The following is a 13,526-nucleotide window of genomic DNA, read 5'->3' on the forward strand; positions in this document are numbered from 1 at the left end:
GATTATTTTGAGTTGATCCCAAAAAAATTTGGTGTCGTCTTGAGTAGATCCCATAAATTTTGGGGTCATTTTGAGTTGATCCCAATATTGAACCCAAAAATCCCATTTTTAGCCCCAAAAAATTGGGCATTCCCCAGGGTTTGGGGTCCCAAATGGGATTTTCCACCCGGGTTTGGGGGCAGAAGTTGGGGAGTCCCAAAGGACTCGGGGTCATTTTGAGCTGATCCCAAAAATTTGGGGTCATTTTGAGTTGATTCTGTAAAATTTGGGGTCATTTTGAGTTGATCCCAAAATTTAACCCAAAATCCCTTTTTAGCCCCAAAATAATTGGGCATTCCCCAGGGTTTGGGATCCCAAATGGGATTTTCCACCTGGGATTGGGGGAGGAGTTCGGGAATCCCAAAAATTTGGGGTCATTTTGAGCTGATCCCGTAAAATTTGGGGTCATTTTGAGATGATCCCTAAAAATTTGGGGTCATTTTGAACTGATCCCTAAAAATTTGGGTCGTTTTGAGTCGATCCTGTAAAATTTGGGGTCATTTTGAGATGATCCCTAAAAAATTTGGGGTCATTTTGAGTTGATCCCAAAAATTTGGGGTCATTTTGAGCTGATCCCAAAAATTTGGGGTCATTTTGAGCTGATCCCAAAAAATTTGAGGCAGTTTTCTGCCATTTCCATAAATTTTGGAGTCATTTTGAGTTGATCCCTAAAAATTTGGGGTCATTTTGAGTTGATCCCAAAAATTAACCCAAAAATCCCATTTTTAGCCCCGAAATAATTGGGCATTCCCTGGAGTTTGGGGTCCCAAATGGGATTTTCCATCCGGGTTTGGAGGGAGAAGTTGGGAAATTGGGGTTGGATGGGGTTGGTCCCAAAATATTTGGGGTCATTTTGAGTTGATCCCAAAAATTTTGGGATCAGATCTCATTCCCATTTTCCCATGGATTTTGGGATGGAATTCCCATTTCAATTGGATTTTGGGGTCATTCCAGGTGAACCAGGGTTGTTGGTGGATTCCATTATCCCATTCCCATTTCCTTGGGGATTTTGGGATGGAATTCCCATTTCCCCACGGATTCCATGATCCCATTCCCATTTCCCCATGGAATTTGGGATCCCATTCCCATTTCCCCTGGATTTTGGGATGGAATTCCCATTTCCCCATGAATTCCATGATCCCATTCCCATTTCCCCTGGAATTTGGGATCCCATTCCCATTCCAGGCGAGCCCGGATTGCTGGTGGGTTCCACGATCCCATTCCCATTCCCCATGGATTCCACGATCCCATTCCCATTCCCCATGAAATTTGGGGCCCCATTCCCATTTCCCATGAATTCCACGATCCCATTCCCATTTCCCCATGGAATTTGGGATCCATTCCCGTTCCAGGCGAGCCTGGGTTGCTGGTGATCCCATTCCCATTTCGCCTGGAATTTGGGACCCCATTCCCATTTCCCATGGATTCCATGACCCCATTCCCATTTCCCCATGGAATTTGGGACCCCATTCCCATTTTTCCCATGGATTTTGGGATCCATTCCCGTTCCAGGCGAGCCCGGCCTGCTGGTGGGTTCCATGGCCCCATCCCCATTTCCCATGGAATTTGGGACCCCATTCCCATTCCCCATGGATTCCATGATCCCATTCCCATTTCCCCTGGAATTTGGGATCCATTCCCATTCCAGGCGAGCCCGGGTTGCTGGTGATCCCATTCCCATTTCCCCATGGATTCCATGATCCCATTCCCATTCCCCATGGAATTTGGGATACCATTCCCATTTCCCATGGAATTTGGGATCCCATTCCCATTTCCCCATGGATTCCATGATCCCATTCCCATTTTTCCCCTGGATTTTGGGATCCATTCCCGTTCCAGGCGAGTCTGGGTTGCTGGTGGGTTCCATGATCCCATTCCCATTTTTCCCCTGGATTTGGGACCCCATTCCCATTCCCCATGAATTCCACGATCCCATTCCCATTTCCACATGGAATTTGGGATCGAATTCCCATTTCCCACGTATTCCATGATCCCATTCCCATTTCCCTGGGGATTTTGGGATCCCATTCCCATTTCCCCATGGAATTTGGGGTCCCATTCCCATTCCCCATGGATTTGGGACCCCATTCCCATTTCCCTGGGGATTTTGGGACCCCATTCCGATTCCCCATGAATTTCACAACCCCATTCCCATTTCCCATGAATTCCATGATCCCATTCCCATTTCCCCATGGAATTTGGGATCCATTCCCGTTCCAGGCGAGCCCGGCTTGCTGGTGGGTTCCATGATCCCATTCCCATTTCCCCATGGAATTTGGGACCCCATTCCCATTTCCCCATGGATTTTGGGATCCCATTCCCATTTCCCATGGATTCCACGATCCCATTCCCGTTCCAGGTGAGCCCGGCTTGCTGGTGGATTCCACGATCCCATTCCCATTCCCCATGAATTCCACGATCCCATTCCCATTTCCCATGGAATTTGGGACCCCATTCCCATTTCCCATGGAATTTGGGACCCCATTCCCATTTCCCCTGGAATTTGGGATCCATTCCCGTTCCAGGCGAGCCCGGATTGCTGGTGGGTTCCATGACCCCATTCCCATTTCCCCATGGATTTTGGGACCCCATTCCCATTTTCCCATGAATTCCATGATCCCATTCTCATTTCCCCATGAATTCCAGGACCCCATTCCCATTTTCCCATGGGTTCCATGATCCCATTCCCGTTCCAGGTGAGCCCGGCTTGCTGGTCGGCCGCATCGACCAGCGGGACCCCCTGCGCCGCTTCGACGGCTACGTCAGCGCGGGCGCCACGCGCAGCAAGGTCGCGCACGACGTGCTGGCCAAGGGCGACCAGGCCTACCTGTCAGGTGATTCCCACGGGAATTCCCGGAATTCCAGCCCCAAATCCCGGGAATTTCACCCTTGGGATGCCCCAAAGGGTTTGGGAGTCAATGGGGATTTCTTGGAGCAACAGTGAAAAATTCCAGGATTGGTTTTGGGGTTTTCTCCCCATTGTCAGGTGAATTTTTGGGTACTTTCCATGGGAATTCCTGGAATTCCCACCCCAAAATCCCGGGAATTTCACCCTGGGGACGCCCCAAAGGGTTTGGGAGTCAATGGGGATTTCTTGGAGCAACGGTGAAAAATTCCAGGATTGGTTTTGGGGTCTTCTCCCCATTGTCGGGTGAATTTTTGGGTTTTTTCCCCATTTTCCATGGGAATTCCTGGAATTCCCACCCCAAATCCCGGGAATTTCACCCTTGGGACGCCCCAAAGGGTTTGGGAGTCAATGGGGATTTCTTGGAGTCATGGCCAAAAATCCCACGTTGGGTTTTGGGGTTTTCTCCCCATTATTGAGGGACATTTTGAGGTTTTTCCCACTTTCCATGGTTTTGGGGTCTTCTTGCTGTTCCCAGAGGATGTTTTGGGGTCTTTTCCCATTTTTCATGGGAATTCCTGGAATTCCCACCCCAAAATCCCGGGAATTTCACCCTGGGGACGCCCCAAAGGGTTTGGGAGTCAATGGGGATTTCCTGGAGTGACAGCAAAAATTCCAGGATTGGTTTTGGGGTCTTCTCCCCATTGTCAGGTGAATTTTTGGGGTTTTTTCCCACTTTCCATGGGAATTCCTGGAATTCCAGCCCCAAATCCGGGGAATTTCACCCTGGGGACGCCCCAAAGGGTTTGGGAGTCAATGGGGATTTCTTGGAGCAACGGTGAAAAATTCCAGGATTGGTTTTGGGGTCTTCTCTCCATTGTCGGGTGAATTTTTTGGGTTTTTTCCCCACTTTCCATGGCAATTCCTGGAATTCCAGACCCCAAAATCCCGGGAATTTCACCCTTGGGACACCCCAAAGGCTTTGGGAGTCAATGGGGATTTCCTGGAGCGATGGCCAAAAATCCCAAATTTTCCAGATTTTTTCCCAAATCTCAGATGGGATTTTTTGGATTTTTTTTTTCTGGATTTTTTTCCCCTTTTTTGAGGGAAATTTTTGGGGATTTTTCCCTATTCTGGGGGGGCATTTTTCCATATTTTTCCCCCACTCCTCAGTGTAATTTTCCCATATTTTTGGGGTGATTTCCCGGTGTTTAAGGGATTTTCTTGTGAATAATTTTCCATATTTTTGGGGTGATTTCCCGGTGTTCAGGGGACACTCCTGTGAATAATTTTCCCGTATTTTTGGGGTGATTTCCCCATATTTAGGGGATTTTCTTGTGAATAATTTCCCGTATTTTTGGGGTGATTTCCCCGTTTTTAGGGCACGTGCTGGTGATGGATGATTTGGGGTTCCTGCACTTTTGGCTCCTTCCCCAATTCCCAGCTGGGATTTTTTGGGAATATTTTCAGGACGTTTTCCCCATTCTGAGAGGACATTTTTTGGGATTTTTTCCCAATTCTCAGGTGGGATTTTTTGGGGGATTTTTCCCCCATTCCCATGTGTAATTTTTTGGGATTTTTGGGAGGTATTTTTTCTCAACTCCCTGGTGGAATTTTTTGGGATTTTTTTCAGGATTTTTTCACCATTCCCATGTGTAATTTCTTGGCATTTTGGGGGGATTTTTTCCCATTTTTGAGGGAAATTTTGGGGGATTTTTCCCCATTCTGGGGTGTCATTTTTCAGGATTTTTTCCCCCTTCGCAGTATCATTTTCCCGTATTTTTGGGGTGATTTCCCCATATTTAGGGGACGTGCTGGTGATGGATGATTTGGGGTTCCTGCACTTTTGGCTCCTTCCCCAATTCCCAGCTGGGATTTTTGGGGAATTTTTTCAGAACATTTTCCCCATTCTAAGGGGGCATTTTGGGGCATTTTTTGGGATTTTTTTCCCAACTCCCAGGTGAGATTTTTTGGGAATTTTTTTTTTAGGATTTTTTCACCACTTCCAGGTGTAATTTTTTAGGAGTTTTCCCCCCATTTCCCCCATTCTCAGATGGGATTTTTTGGGAATTTTTCGGGATTTTTTCCCCATTTTTGAGGGAAATTTTTCTCCCCTTCCCAGTATAATTCTCCCGTATTTTTGGGGTGATTTCCCGGTGTTTAGGGGATTTTCTTGTGAATAATTTTCCTGTATTTTCGGGGTGATTTCCCGTTGTTTAGGGGACGTTGTTGTGAATAATTTCCCATATTTTTGGGGTGATTTTGCGGCGTTTAGGGGACGTTGTTGTAAATAATTTCCTGTATTTTTGGGGTGATTTCCCCATATTTAGGGGACGTTGTTGTGAATAATTTCCCGTATTTTTGGGGTGATTTCCCCATATTTAGGGGATTTTCTTGTGAATAATTTTCCATATTTTTGGGGTGATTTCCCCATATTTAGGGGACGTTGTTGTGAATAATTTCCTGTATTTTTGGGGTGATTTCCCCATATTTAGGGGACGTTGTTGTGAATAATTTTCCATATTTTTGGGGTGATTTCCTGGTATTTAGGGGATTTTCTTGTGAATAATTTTCCCGTGATTTTTCCAGATTTTTTGGGGGATTTTTCACCATTCCCATGTGTAATTTCTTGGCATTTTGGGGGGATTTTTTCCCATTTTTGAGGGAAATTTTTGGGCATTTTTCCCCCATTCTGGGGCATAATTTTTCAGGATTTTTTTCCCCCTTCCCAGTATAATTTTCCATATTTTTGGGGTGATTCAGGGGACGTGCTGGTGATGGATGATTTGGGGTACCTGTACTTTGTGGACCGCGTTGGGGACTCGTTCCGCTGGCGGGGCGAGAACGTTTCCAGCACCGAGGTCGAGGCCGCCCTGAGCCGCCTCCTGGGCCAGGCCGACGTCGCCGTCTACGGCGTCGAGATTCCCGGTAAATCCCCAAAAAAATTTGGGAAAATTCGGGATAAAATGGGTGGGAATGGGGGGAAATCCCGTGGGAATTTGGGGGAAAAAATTCTGGTTTTTACCGGGCAAAATTGGGGTGAAAAATGGAGATTTTTGGGGTCTACGGGGTGGAAATTCCCGGTAAATCCCTAAAAAAAATTTGGGAAAATTCGGGATAAAATGGGTGGGAATGGGGGGAAATCCCGTGGGAATTTGGGGGAAAAAATTCTGGTTTTTACCAGGCAAAATTGGGGTGGAAAATGGAGATTTGGGGAAGATTTTGGGGTTTATGGATTCGAGATTCTCGGTAAATCCCTAAAAAAAATTTGGGAAAATTCGGGATAAAAGGGGGTGGGAATGGGGGGAAATCCCGTGGGAATTTAGGGGGGAAAATTCTGGGTTGTATCAGGCAGAATTGGGGTGGAAAATGGAGATTTGGGGTCAAGATTCCAGGTAAATCCCAAAAAAATTTTGGGATAATGGGGTTGGGAGGGGGGAAAATCCAGTGGGAATTTGGGGGGAAAAATTCTGGTTTGTACCCAGGAAGAATTAGGGTGGAAAAAAGGAGATGTGGGGGATCTTAAACCTCAAATCCCCATTTTTAACGCCAAAATTTCCATTTTTTACCCAAAATCCCCATTTTTCTTCCCAAAATCTGGGAGCTTTTCCCAAAATTTCCATTTTTGCCCCATTCCAGGTGTGGAGGGCAGGGTGGGCATGGGGCTGTACCAAGGGCTCTACGAGGAATGGGGTCAGGAATGAGGAAATGGCAAAATTCCCATTTATTTTACCAAAATCCCCATTTTTCACCCCAAAATTCCAGGGTTTTTTTCCCAAAATTCCCGTTTTTCTCCCCGTTCCAGGTGTGGAGGGCAGGGCTGATCCCGGTGCCCGGGTGGACGTGCCCGCCCTGTACCCACAATAGGATCAGTATTTAGGAAACCACAAAATCCCCATTTTTCACCCCAAAATTCCGGGGTTTTTCCCAAAATTCCCATTTTTCTCCCCGTTGCAGGTGTGGAGGGCAGGGCGGGCATGGCGGCCATCGCTGACCCCGGTGCCCAGGTGGATGTGCCCGCCCTGTACCCGGCCCTGTGCCCACAATAGGATCAGTATTTAGGAAACCCCAAAATCCCCATTTTTCACCCAAAATTCGGGTTTTTTTCCCAAAATCTCGGTTTTTCTCCCCGTTCCAGGTGTGGAGGGCAGGGTGGGCATGGCGGCCATCAGTGACCCCGGTGCCCGGGTGGACGTGCCCGCCCTGTGCCCACCCTGTGCCCACAATAGGATCAGTATTTAGGAAACCCCAAAATCCCCATTTTTCACCCCAAAATTCCGGGTTTTTTTCCCAAAATTCTCAGTTTTTGCCTCAATCCAGGTGTGGAGGGCAGGGCGGGCATGGCGGCCATCGCTGACCCCGGTGCCTGGGTGGACGTGCCCGCCCTGTGCCCGCCCTGTGCCCACAATAGGATCAGTATTTAGGAAACCCCAAAATCCCCATTTTTCACCCCAAAATTCCGGGTTTTTTTCCCAAAATCTCGGTTTTTCTCCCCGTTGCAGGTGTGGAGGGCAGGGCGGGCATGGCGGCCATCGCTGACCCCAGTGCCCAGGTGGATGTGCCCGCCCTGTGCCCACCCTGTGCCCACAATAGGATCAGTATTTAGGAAACCCCAAAATCCCCATTTTTAACCCCAAAATTCCAGGTTTTTTTCCAAAATTCTCAGTTTTTGCCTCAATCCAGGTGTGGAGGGCAGGGCGGGCATGGCGGCCATCGCTGACCCCGGTGCCCAGGTGGATGTGCCCGCCCTGTACCCCGCCCTGTGCCCGCTGCTCCCGCCCTACGCCCGGCCCGTCTTCATCCGCCTGACGGCGCAGCTGGACAGCACCTGTGAGGGGCGGGGCTTAAAGGGGGCGGGGCTTAATGGGGTGGAGCCTAAAGGGGTGGAGTTTGATGGGCAGGTCCTAAAGGGGTGGGGCTTAACGGGGTTTGAGGAGAGGGGCCTAAAGGGGTGGGGCCTAATGTGGCCTAAAGGGGTCAAGGTTGATGGGTGGGGCTTAAAGGGGCGGGGCTTAATGAGTGGGGCTTAAAGTGGTGGAGCTTAAAGGGGTGGGACTGAATGGGGTTTGAGGGGAGGGGCCTAAAGGGGTGGGGCCTAGATGGGTGGAGTTTGATGGGCGGGGTCTAAAGGAGTGGGGCTTAATGGGGTTTGAGGGGAGGGGCCTAAAGGGGTGGGGTTTAATGAGGCTTAAAGGAGTCAAGGTTGAGGGGTGGGACTAAAAGGGGTGGGGCTTAAAGGGCAGGGCTTAAAGGGGAAGGGCCTAATGGGTGGGGTTGGAGGGGCCTAAAGGGGTGGAGTTTATAGGGGCTTAAAGGGGACAAGGTTGACGGGTTGGACTTAAAAGGGTGGGGCTTAAAGGGGAGGGGCCTAATGGGGTGGGGTTAGCTTGTGGTTAAAGGGGTGGGGATTAAAGAGGTAGAGTTTGATGGGTGGGGCCTAAATGGGTGGGGCTTAACAGGGTGAGGTTTGATGGGCATGGCTTAATGGGGCGGGGCTTAATGGGGTTTGAGGGGTGGAGTCTAAAGGGGTGGGGTTTAATGGGGCTTAAAAGGGTCAAAGTTCAAGGGTGGGGCTTAAAGGGGTGGGACTTAAAGGGATGGAGTCTGATGGGTGGGGCCTAAAGGGGTGGGGCTGAATGGGGCTTAAAGGGTGGGGTTTGAGGGGAGGGGCCTAAAGTGGCCAGGCCTAAAGGGGTGGACCTTAAAGGGGTAGAGTTTGATGGGTGGGGCCTAAAGGGGTGGGGCTTAATGGGGTGGGACTTAACAGGGGGAAGTTTGAGGGGTGGAGCCTAAAGGGGTGGGGCTGAATGGGGTTTGAGGGGATGGGCCTAAAAGGTGGAGCCTAAAGGGGTGGGGCTGAATGGGTTTTGGGTTGGAGGGTAGGGGCCTAAAAGTGTGAGGCATAAAGGGGTGTGGTCTAATGAGGGTGTGGCTTAATGGGGTGTGACCTAAAGGGCCGAGGCCCATGAGAAGAGGGCCTAAATGGGTGTGGTCTAATGGGGTGGGGCCTAACTGGGTGTGGTCCATTGGGGGTGTGGCTTAAAGGGGTAGGGATTAAATGGGAGTGCTCTGTTGAGGGTGTGGCTTAAAGGGGTGTGGCCTAAGGGGGTGTGGTCTGTTGTGGGTGTGGCTGAAACAGGTGTGGCCTAAAGGGGTGGAGACTAAAGGGGTGTGGTCTTTTGAGGGTGTATCTTAAATGGGTGTGGCCTAAAGGGGTAGGGATTAAAGGAGAGTGGTCTGTTGAGGGTGTGGCCTAAATGGGTGTGGCCTGTTGGGGGTGTGGCCTAAAGGGGTGAGAGGGGCTGTGAGGAGAATGGCACCTAAATAAGTGGGAGCCTAAAGGGGCGTGGTCTATGAGGGTGTGGCCAAAGTGGGCGTGGCCAAAGGGGCGTGGCATGCAAGGGGCGTGGCCTGCATGGTGAATTTCCCTCCCCAGGCACATTCAAGCTGCAGAAGACGCGGCTGCGGGGGGAGGGCTGGGACCCCCGGGTGGTGCCCGAGCCCCTCTTCGTGCTGGACCCCCAGAGGGGCCGGTACGTCCCCCTGGACGGGGAGATGCACCAACGGCTCTGCTCGGGCAAATCCGGGTTCTGAGCACGGAAATCCTGCTGGAAAAACCTGAAAATTGCACTGGAAAACCTGAAAATCCTGCTGGGATCTGAAAAAAACAGCCTGGGGTACTGAAAATCCTGAAAATCCCCCAGAATGGGAGATGGACAAACGGCTCTGCTCCGGGAAATCTGGGTTCTGAGCACAGAAATCCTGCTGGAAAACACAAAAATCCTGCTGGAAAACCACCCTGGGATCGCAGAAATCCTGCTGGGATTCAGAAAAAACAGCTCGGGATCCCAAAATCCTGAAAATCCCCCAGAATGGGAGATGCACAAACGGCTCTGCTCTGGGAAATCCGGGTTCTGAGCATGGAAATCCTGCTGGAAAACCTCCCTGGGATCTTGAAAATCCTGCTGGGATCCCAAAAACCTGAAATGGGAGATGCACGCCCGGCTCTGCTCCGGGAAATCTGGGTTCTGAGCACAGAAATCCTGCTGGAAAACCGGAAAATTACAGTGAAAAACCTGAAAATCCTGCTGGAAAACCTGAAAATCCTGCAGAAAAATTGGAAAATCCCACAGAAAAAACCTGAAAATCCTGCTGGGATCTGAAAAAAAAACCAGCCTGGGATACTGAAAAACCCAAAAATCCCCCAGAATGGGAGATGGACAAGCAGCTCTGCTCCGGGAAATCCGGGTTCTGAGCAGGGAAATCCTGCCGGAAAACCCAAAAATCCTGCTGGAAAACCACCCTGGGATCACAAAAATCCTGCTGGGATTCAGGAAAAACAGCTCGGGATCCCAAAATCCTGAAAATCCCCCAGAATGGGAGATGCACAAACGGCTCTGCTCTGGGAAATCCAAGTTCTGAGCCCAAAAAAACCCTCCAGGGATCCCAAAAAACTTGAAAATCCCGCTGAAAAACCTGAAAATCTCATTGAAAAACCTGAAAATCCTGCTGAGAAACCTCCCTGGGATCCCAAAAACCCAAAAATCCTGCTGGGAACCCCTCTGGATTTCCTGGAAAGCAGCAGAAATTCCTATAAAAGAGCAGAATTCCTTGGGAAAACAGTGGAAAACAGCAGAAATTCCCAGGAAAAACAGAGGGATTTCTTCTAAAACAACACAATTCCCAGGAAAAATGGTAGGATTTCCTGGAACACAGCAGAACTCCCAGGAAAATGGAGGGATTTGGAGGATAAAAATGGGATTTGACTCTAGAACAATGGCGTTCCTGAGGAATCCAGCAGAACTCCCAGGAATTTCCAGGAAAATTGTGACTTTTTCTGAGGGAAAACAGCAGAATTTCAAGGAAAACCTGAACTCGCCCTCACAGGGGCTAATTAACTCCGACAGCGTTAATTAACGACTAATTCGTGCCTAATTAACCCCTCTAGGGACTCCTTTGTGCCAGCACGGACATATTTATTGCAATTAACCCATCTGGGCTGTTTTTAACCCGTTTGGTTGTGCCTGACCGCGAGGCCATTAAAAACCAGCGACTGTGCCGCGTGCTGTGCTGCGGGGCTCGGGTGGGGGGAAAGCAAGGGAGGGTTTGTGTGGAGGGGTAGAAGAGGGCGAAGGGCAGCGGGGCCGCCGCGCTCCTCCGGGCAGCGCCGCCACGCGAGGCCGAGGCTTCACTAGGCCGCGCTAGGCCGCGCGTTGCTAAGCAACGCGTCGCGCTCTGACGCAACTTCCTGTAGCTGTCGCTTAGCAACGCGTCGCGCTGCTGACGTCACTTCCTCCTTCCTCATCGACGCCGCCATCATGGCGGCCGTGTCGGTGTTCCCGTCCCAGTCCTTCTTGATTCTCCTCAGCTCCACCCAGTCTCTCCCAGTTTGGCCCAGTTCTCCCCATTTCCTGTCAGCTTTTCCCAGTCTCTCCCAGTTTGGCCCAGTTCCCCCGTTTCCCTCCCAGTGCCTCCTAACCCCCCTCAGTTCTCCCCAGGCCCTCCCAGTTTGGCCCAGTTCCCCTCCTCAGTTCCCCCCATTTCCCTCCCAGTGTCTCTTCATCTCCTCCCAGTCCCTCCCAGTCTGGCTCAGTTCCTCCCTTTTCCCTCCCAGTGTGGCCCAGTTACCACCAGTCCATCCCAGTTGCTCCCAGTAACATTTTTAACCCATTCCCAGTTTGAACCCCCCCCCCCCCGCCCCGGCCCCCAGTTACTGTCCCAGTTCACCCAGTTTGACCAGTTTAACCCATTCCAGTCCCAGTGCTCCCAGTTTACCCAGTTTAACCCTTTCCAGTCCCAGTGCTCCCAGTTTAACCCCTCCAGTCCCAGTTGCTGTCCCAGTTTGACCCCAGGTGCTGTCCCAGTTTAACCAGTTTACCCCAATATCTGTTTGCATTTTGTATATTCAACACCTGTACAGGTAAAAGGGCTCTGTGATCACCTGGTAATTGCAGTGAGTGTCCCCAGGTGTGTCCCAGATGTGCCCAGGTGTGTCCCAGATGTGCCCAGGTGTATCAGGTGTGTAATGGGTGTGCCCAGGTGTGTCTGAGATGTCCCAGGTGTGCCCAGGTGTATCCAAGTTATCCCAGGTGTGTCTCATGTGTGCCCAGGTGTGTAATGGGTGTCCCCAGCTGTGCCCAGGTGTGTCACAGATGTGTCTGAGATGTCCCAGGTGTGTCTCAGGTGTCTCCAGCTCTCCCCATGTGTCCCAGATGTGTCCCAGGTGTGCCCAGGTGTGTCCCAGGTGTACCCTAGGTGTGCCCAGGTGTGTCCAAGATGTCCCAGGTATCCCTAGCTGTGTCCCAGGTGTGCCCAGGGTGTGTAATGGGTGTAGCCCATGTGTACCCATGTGTATCCCAGGTGTCACCAGATGTCCCAGGTGTGCCCCAAGCGTGTCCAAGATGTCCCAGGTGTGTCCCAGGTGTGCCCCAGGTGTGCCCAGATGTCCCTAGGTGTGTCTGAGATGTCCCAGGTGTGCCCAGGTGTGCAAGGTGTATCCCAGGTGTGTCCACGTGTATCCAGGAGTACCCCAGGTGTGTGCCCAGGTGTACCCCAAGTGTCCCCAGGTGTGTCTGAGATGTCCCCAGGTGTCCAGAGGTGTGCCCAGGTGTGTGTCAGGTATGTCCAGGTTTGTCATGGGTGTGTCCCAGGTGTCCCCAGGTGTGCCCAGGTGTGCCCAGATGTCGCCAGGTGTATCCAGGTATGCCCCAGATGTGCCCAGGTGTGGAATGGGTGTGCCCAGGTGTACCGAGGTGTGTCCCAGATGTGTCTCAGGTGTGCCCAGGTATGTCTGAGATGTCCTAGGTGTGCCCAGGTGCCCCCAGGTGTACCCTAGGTGTGCCCAGGTGTGTCTGAGATGTCCCAGGTGTGTCCCAGGTGTATCCAGGTATGTCCCAGATGTGAAATGTGTGTGTCCAGGTGTAAAGAGGTGTGTCCCACGTGTGCCCAGCTGTGTCCCAGGTGTGCCCACCTGTCCCACGTGTGCCCAGGTGTGTGTCCCAGGTGTATGAGGTGTGTCCCAGGTGTGTCCCCAGGTGTGTCCCAGGTGTCCCCAGGTGTTTCCCAGGTACCCCCAGGTGTGCCCACCTGTCCCAGGTGTGTCCCAAGTGTGTCACGAGGTGTGTCCCCAGGCGTGTCCCAGGTGTGCCCCAGGTGTAGCCAGGTTTATCCAGGTGTGTCCCAGGTGTGCCCAGCTGTACCCCAGGTGTGTCCCAGGTGTCCCCAGGTGTGTCCCAGGTGTGTCCCAGGTGTCCCCAGGTGTCCCCAGGTGTGCCCAGGTGTCCCCAGGTGTGTCCCAGGTGTGTCCCCAGGTGTGTCCCTCCCCTCCCCCACAGCCGTTCCCGTTTCTCTGGGTTTTTTTATCTCCAAATTTTTTTCCACGAAAATACAAAAATATCCCGGGAGGGGGGAGGGGAGGGGGGGAGGGGCCAGCAGGTGACACCGACAGGTGACAGTGACAGTTTGTGACAGTGACAGTGACAGGCTCAGATGGCACCGGGGGATTTTGGGGGGCCCCAAAAATGCACCTGGAGGTGGGGGGGGAGGGGACACCTGGTCCCTGTCCCTGGGGGGGGTCCCCAAAAATTTAGCGGGGGGGTCCCAAAAATTGAAGGGGGGAATCCCAAAAATTTGGGGGGGTCTC

General features: G+C 51.4%; 1 protein-coding gene across 2 annotated transcripts in view; it reads left to right on the plus strand.

Annotated features, from left to right (window-relative positions):
* Nucleotides 1-10,942, plus strand: part of SLC27A1 (solute carrier family 27 member 1) — a 32,956-nt gene extending 22,014 nt beyond the window's left edge. Inside the window, exons 9-13 of one of the 2 annotated variants that reach the window (XM_064737857.1) lie at nt 2,736-2,873; nt 5,648-5,812; nt 7,568-7,714; nt 9,321-9,484; nt 9,663-10,942. In XM_064737857.1, the coding sequence (XP_064593927.1) occupies nt 2,736-2,873; nt 5,648-5,812; nt 7,568-7,714; nt 9,321-9,478 (608 nt within the window). In that variant the 3' untranslated portion in view covers nt 9,479-9,484; nt 9,663-10,942. Of the gene's footprint in view, nt 1-2,735; nt 2,874-5,647; nt 5,813-7,567; nt 7,715-9,320 lie in introns of both variants that reach the window. The other variant, XM_064737858.1, reaches the window with a different exon arrangement.
* The last annotated feature ends 2,584 nt before the right edge of the window (nt 10,943-13,526 follow it).

Source organism: Zonotrichia leucophrys, unplaced genomic scaffold, assembly GCF_028769735.1.
Source record: "Zonotrichia leucophrys gambelii isolate GWCS_2022_RI unplaced genomic scaffold, RI_Zleu_2.0 Scaffold_118_139670, whole genome shotgun sequence".
Classification (NCBI taxonomy): Eukaryota; Metazoa; Chordata; class Aves; order Passeriformes; family Passerellidae; genus Zonotrichia; species Zonotrichia leucophrys.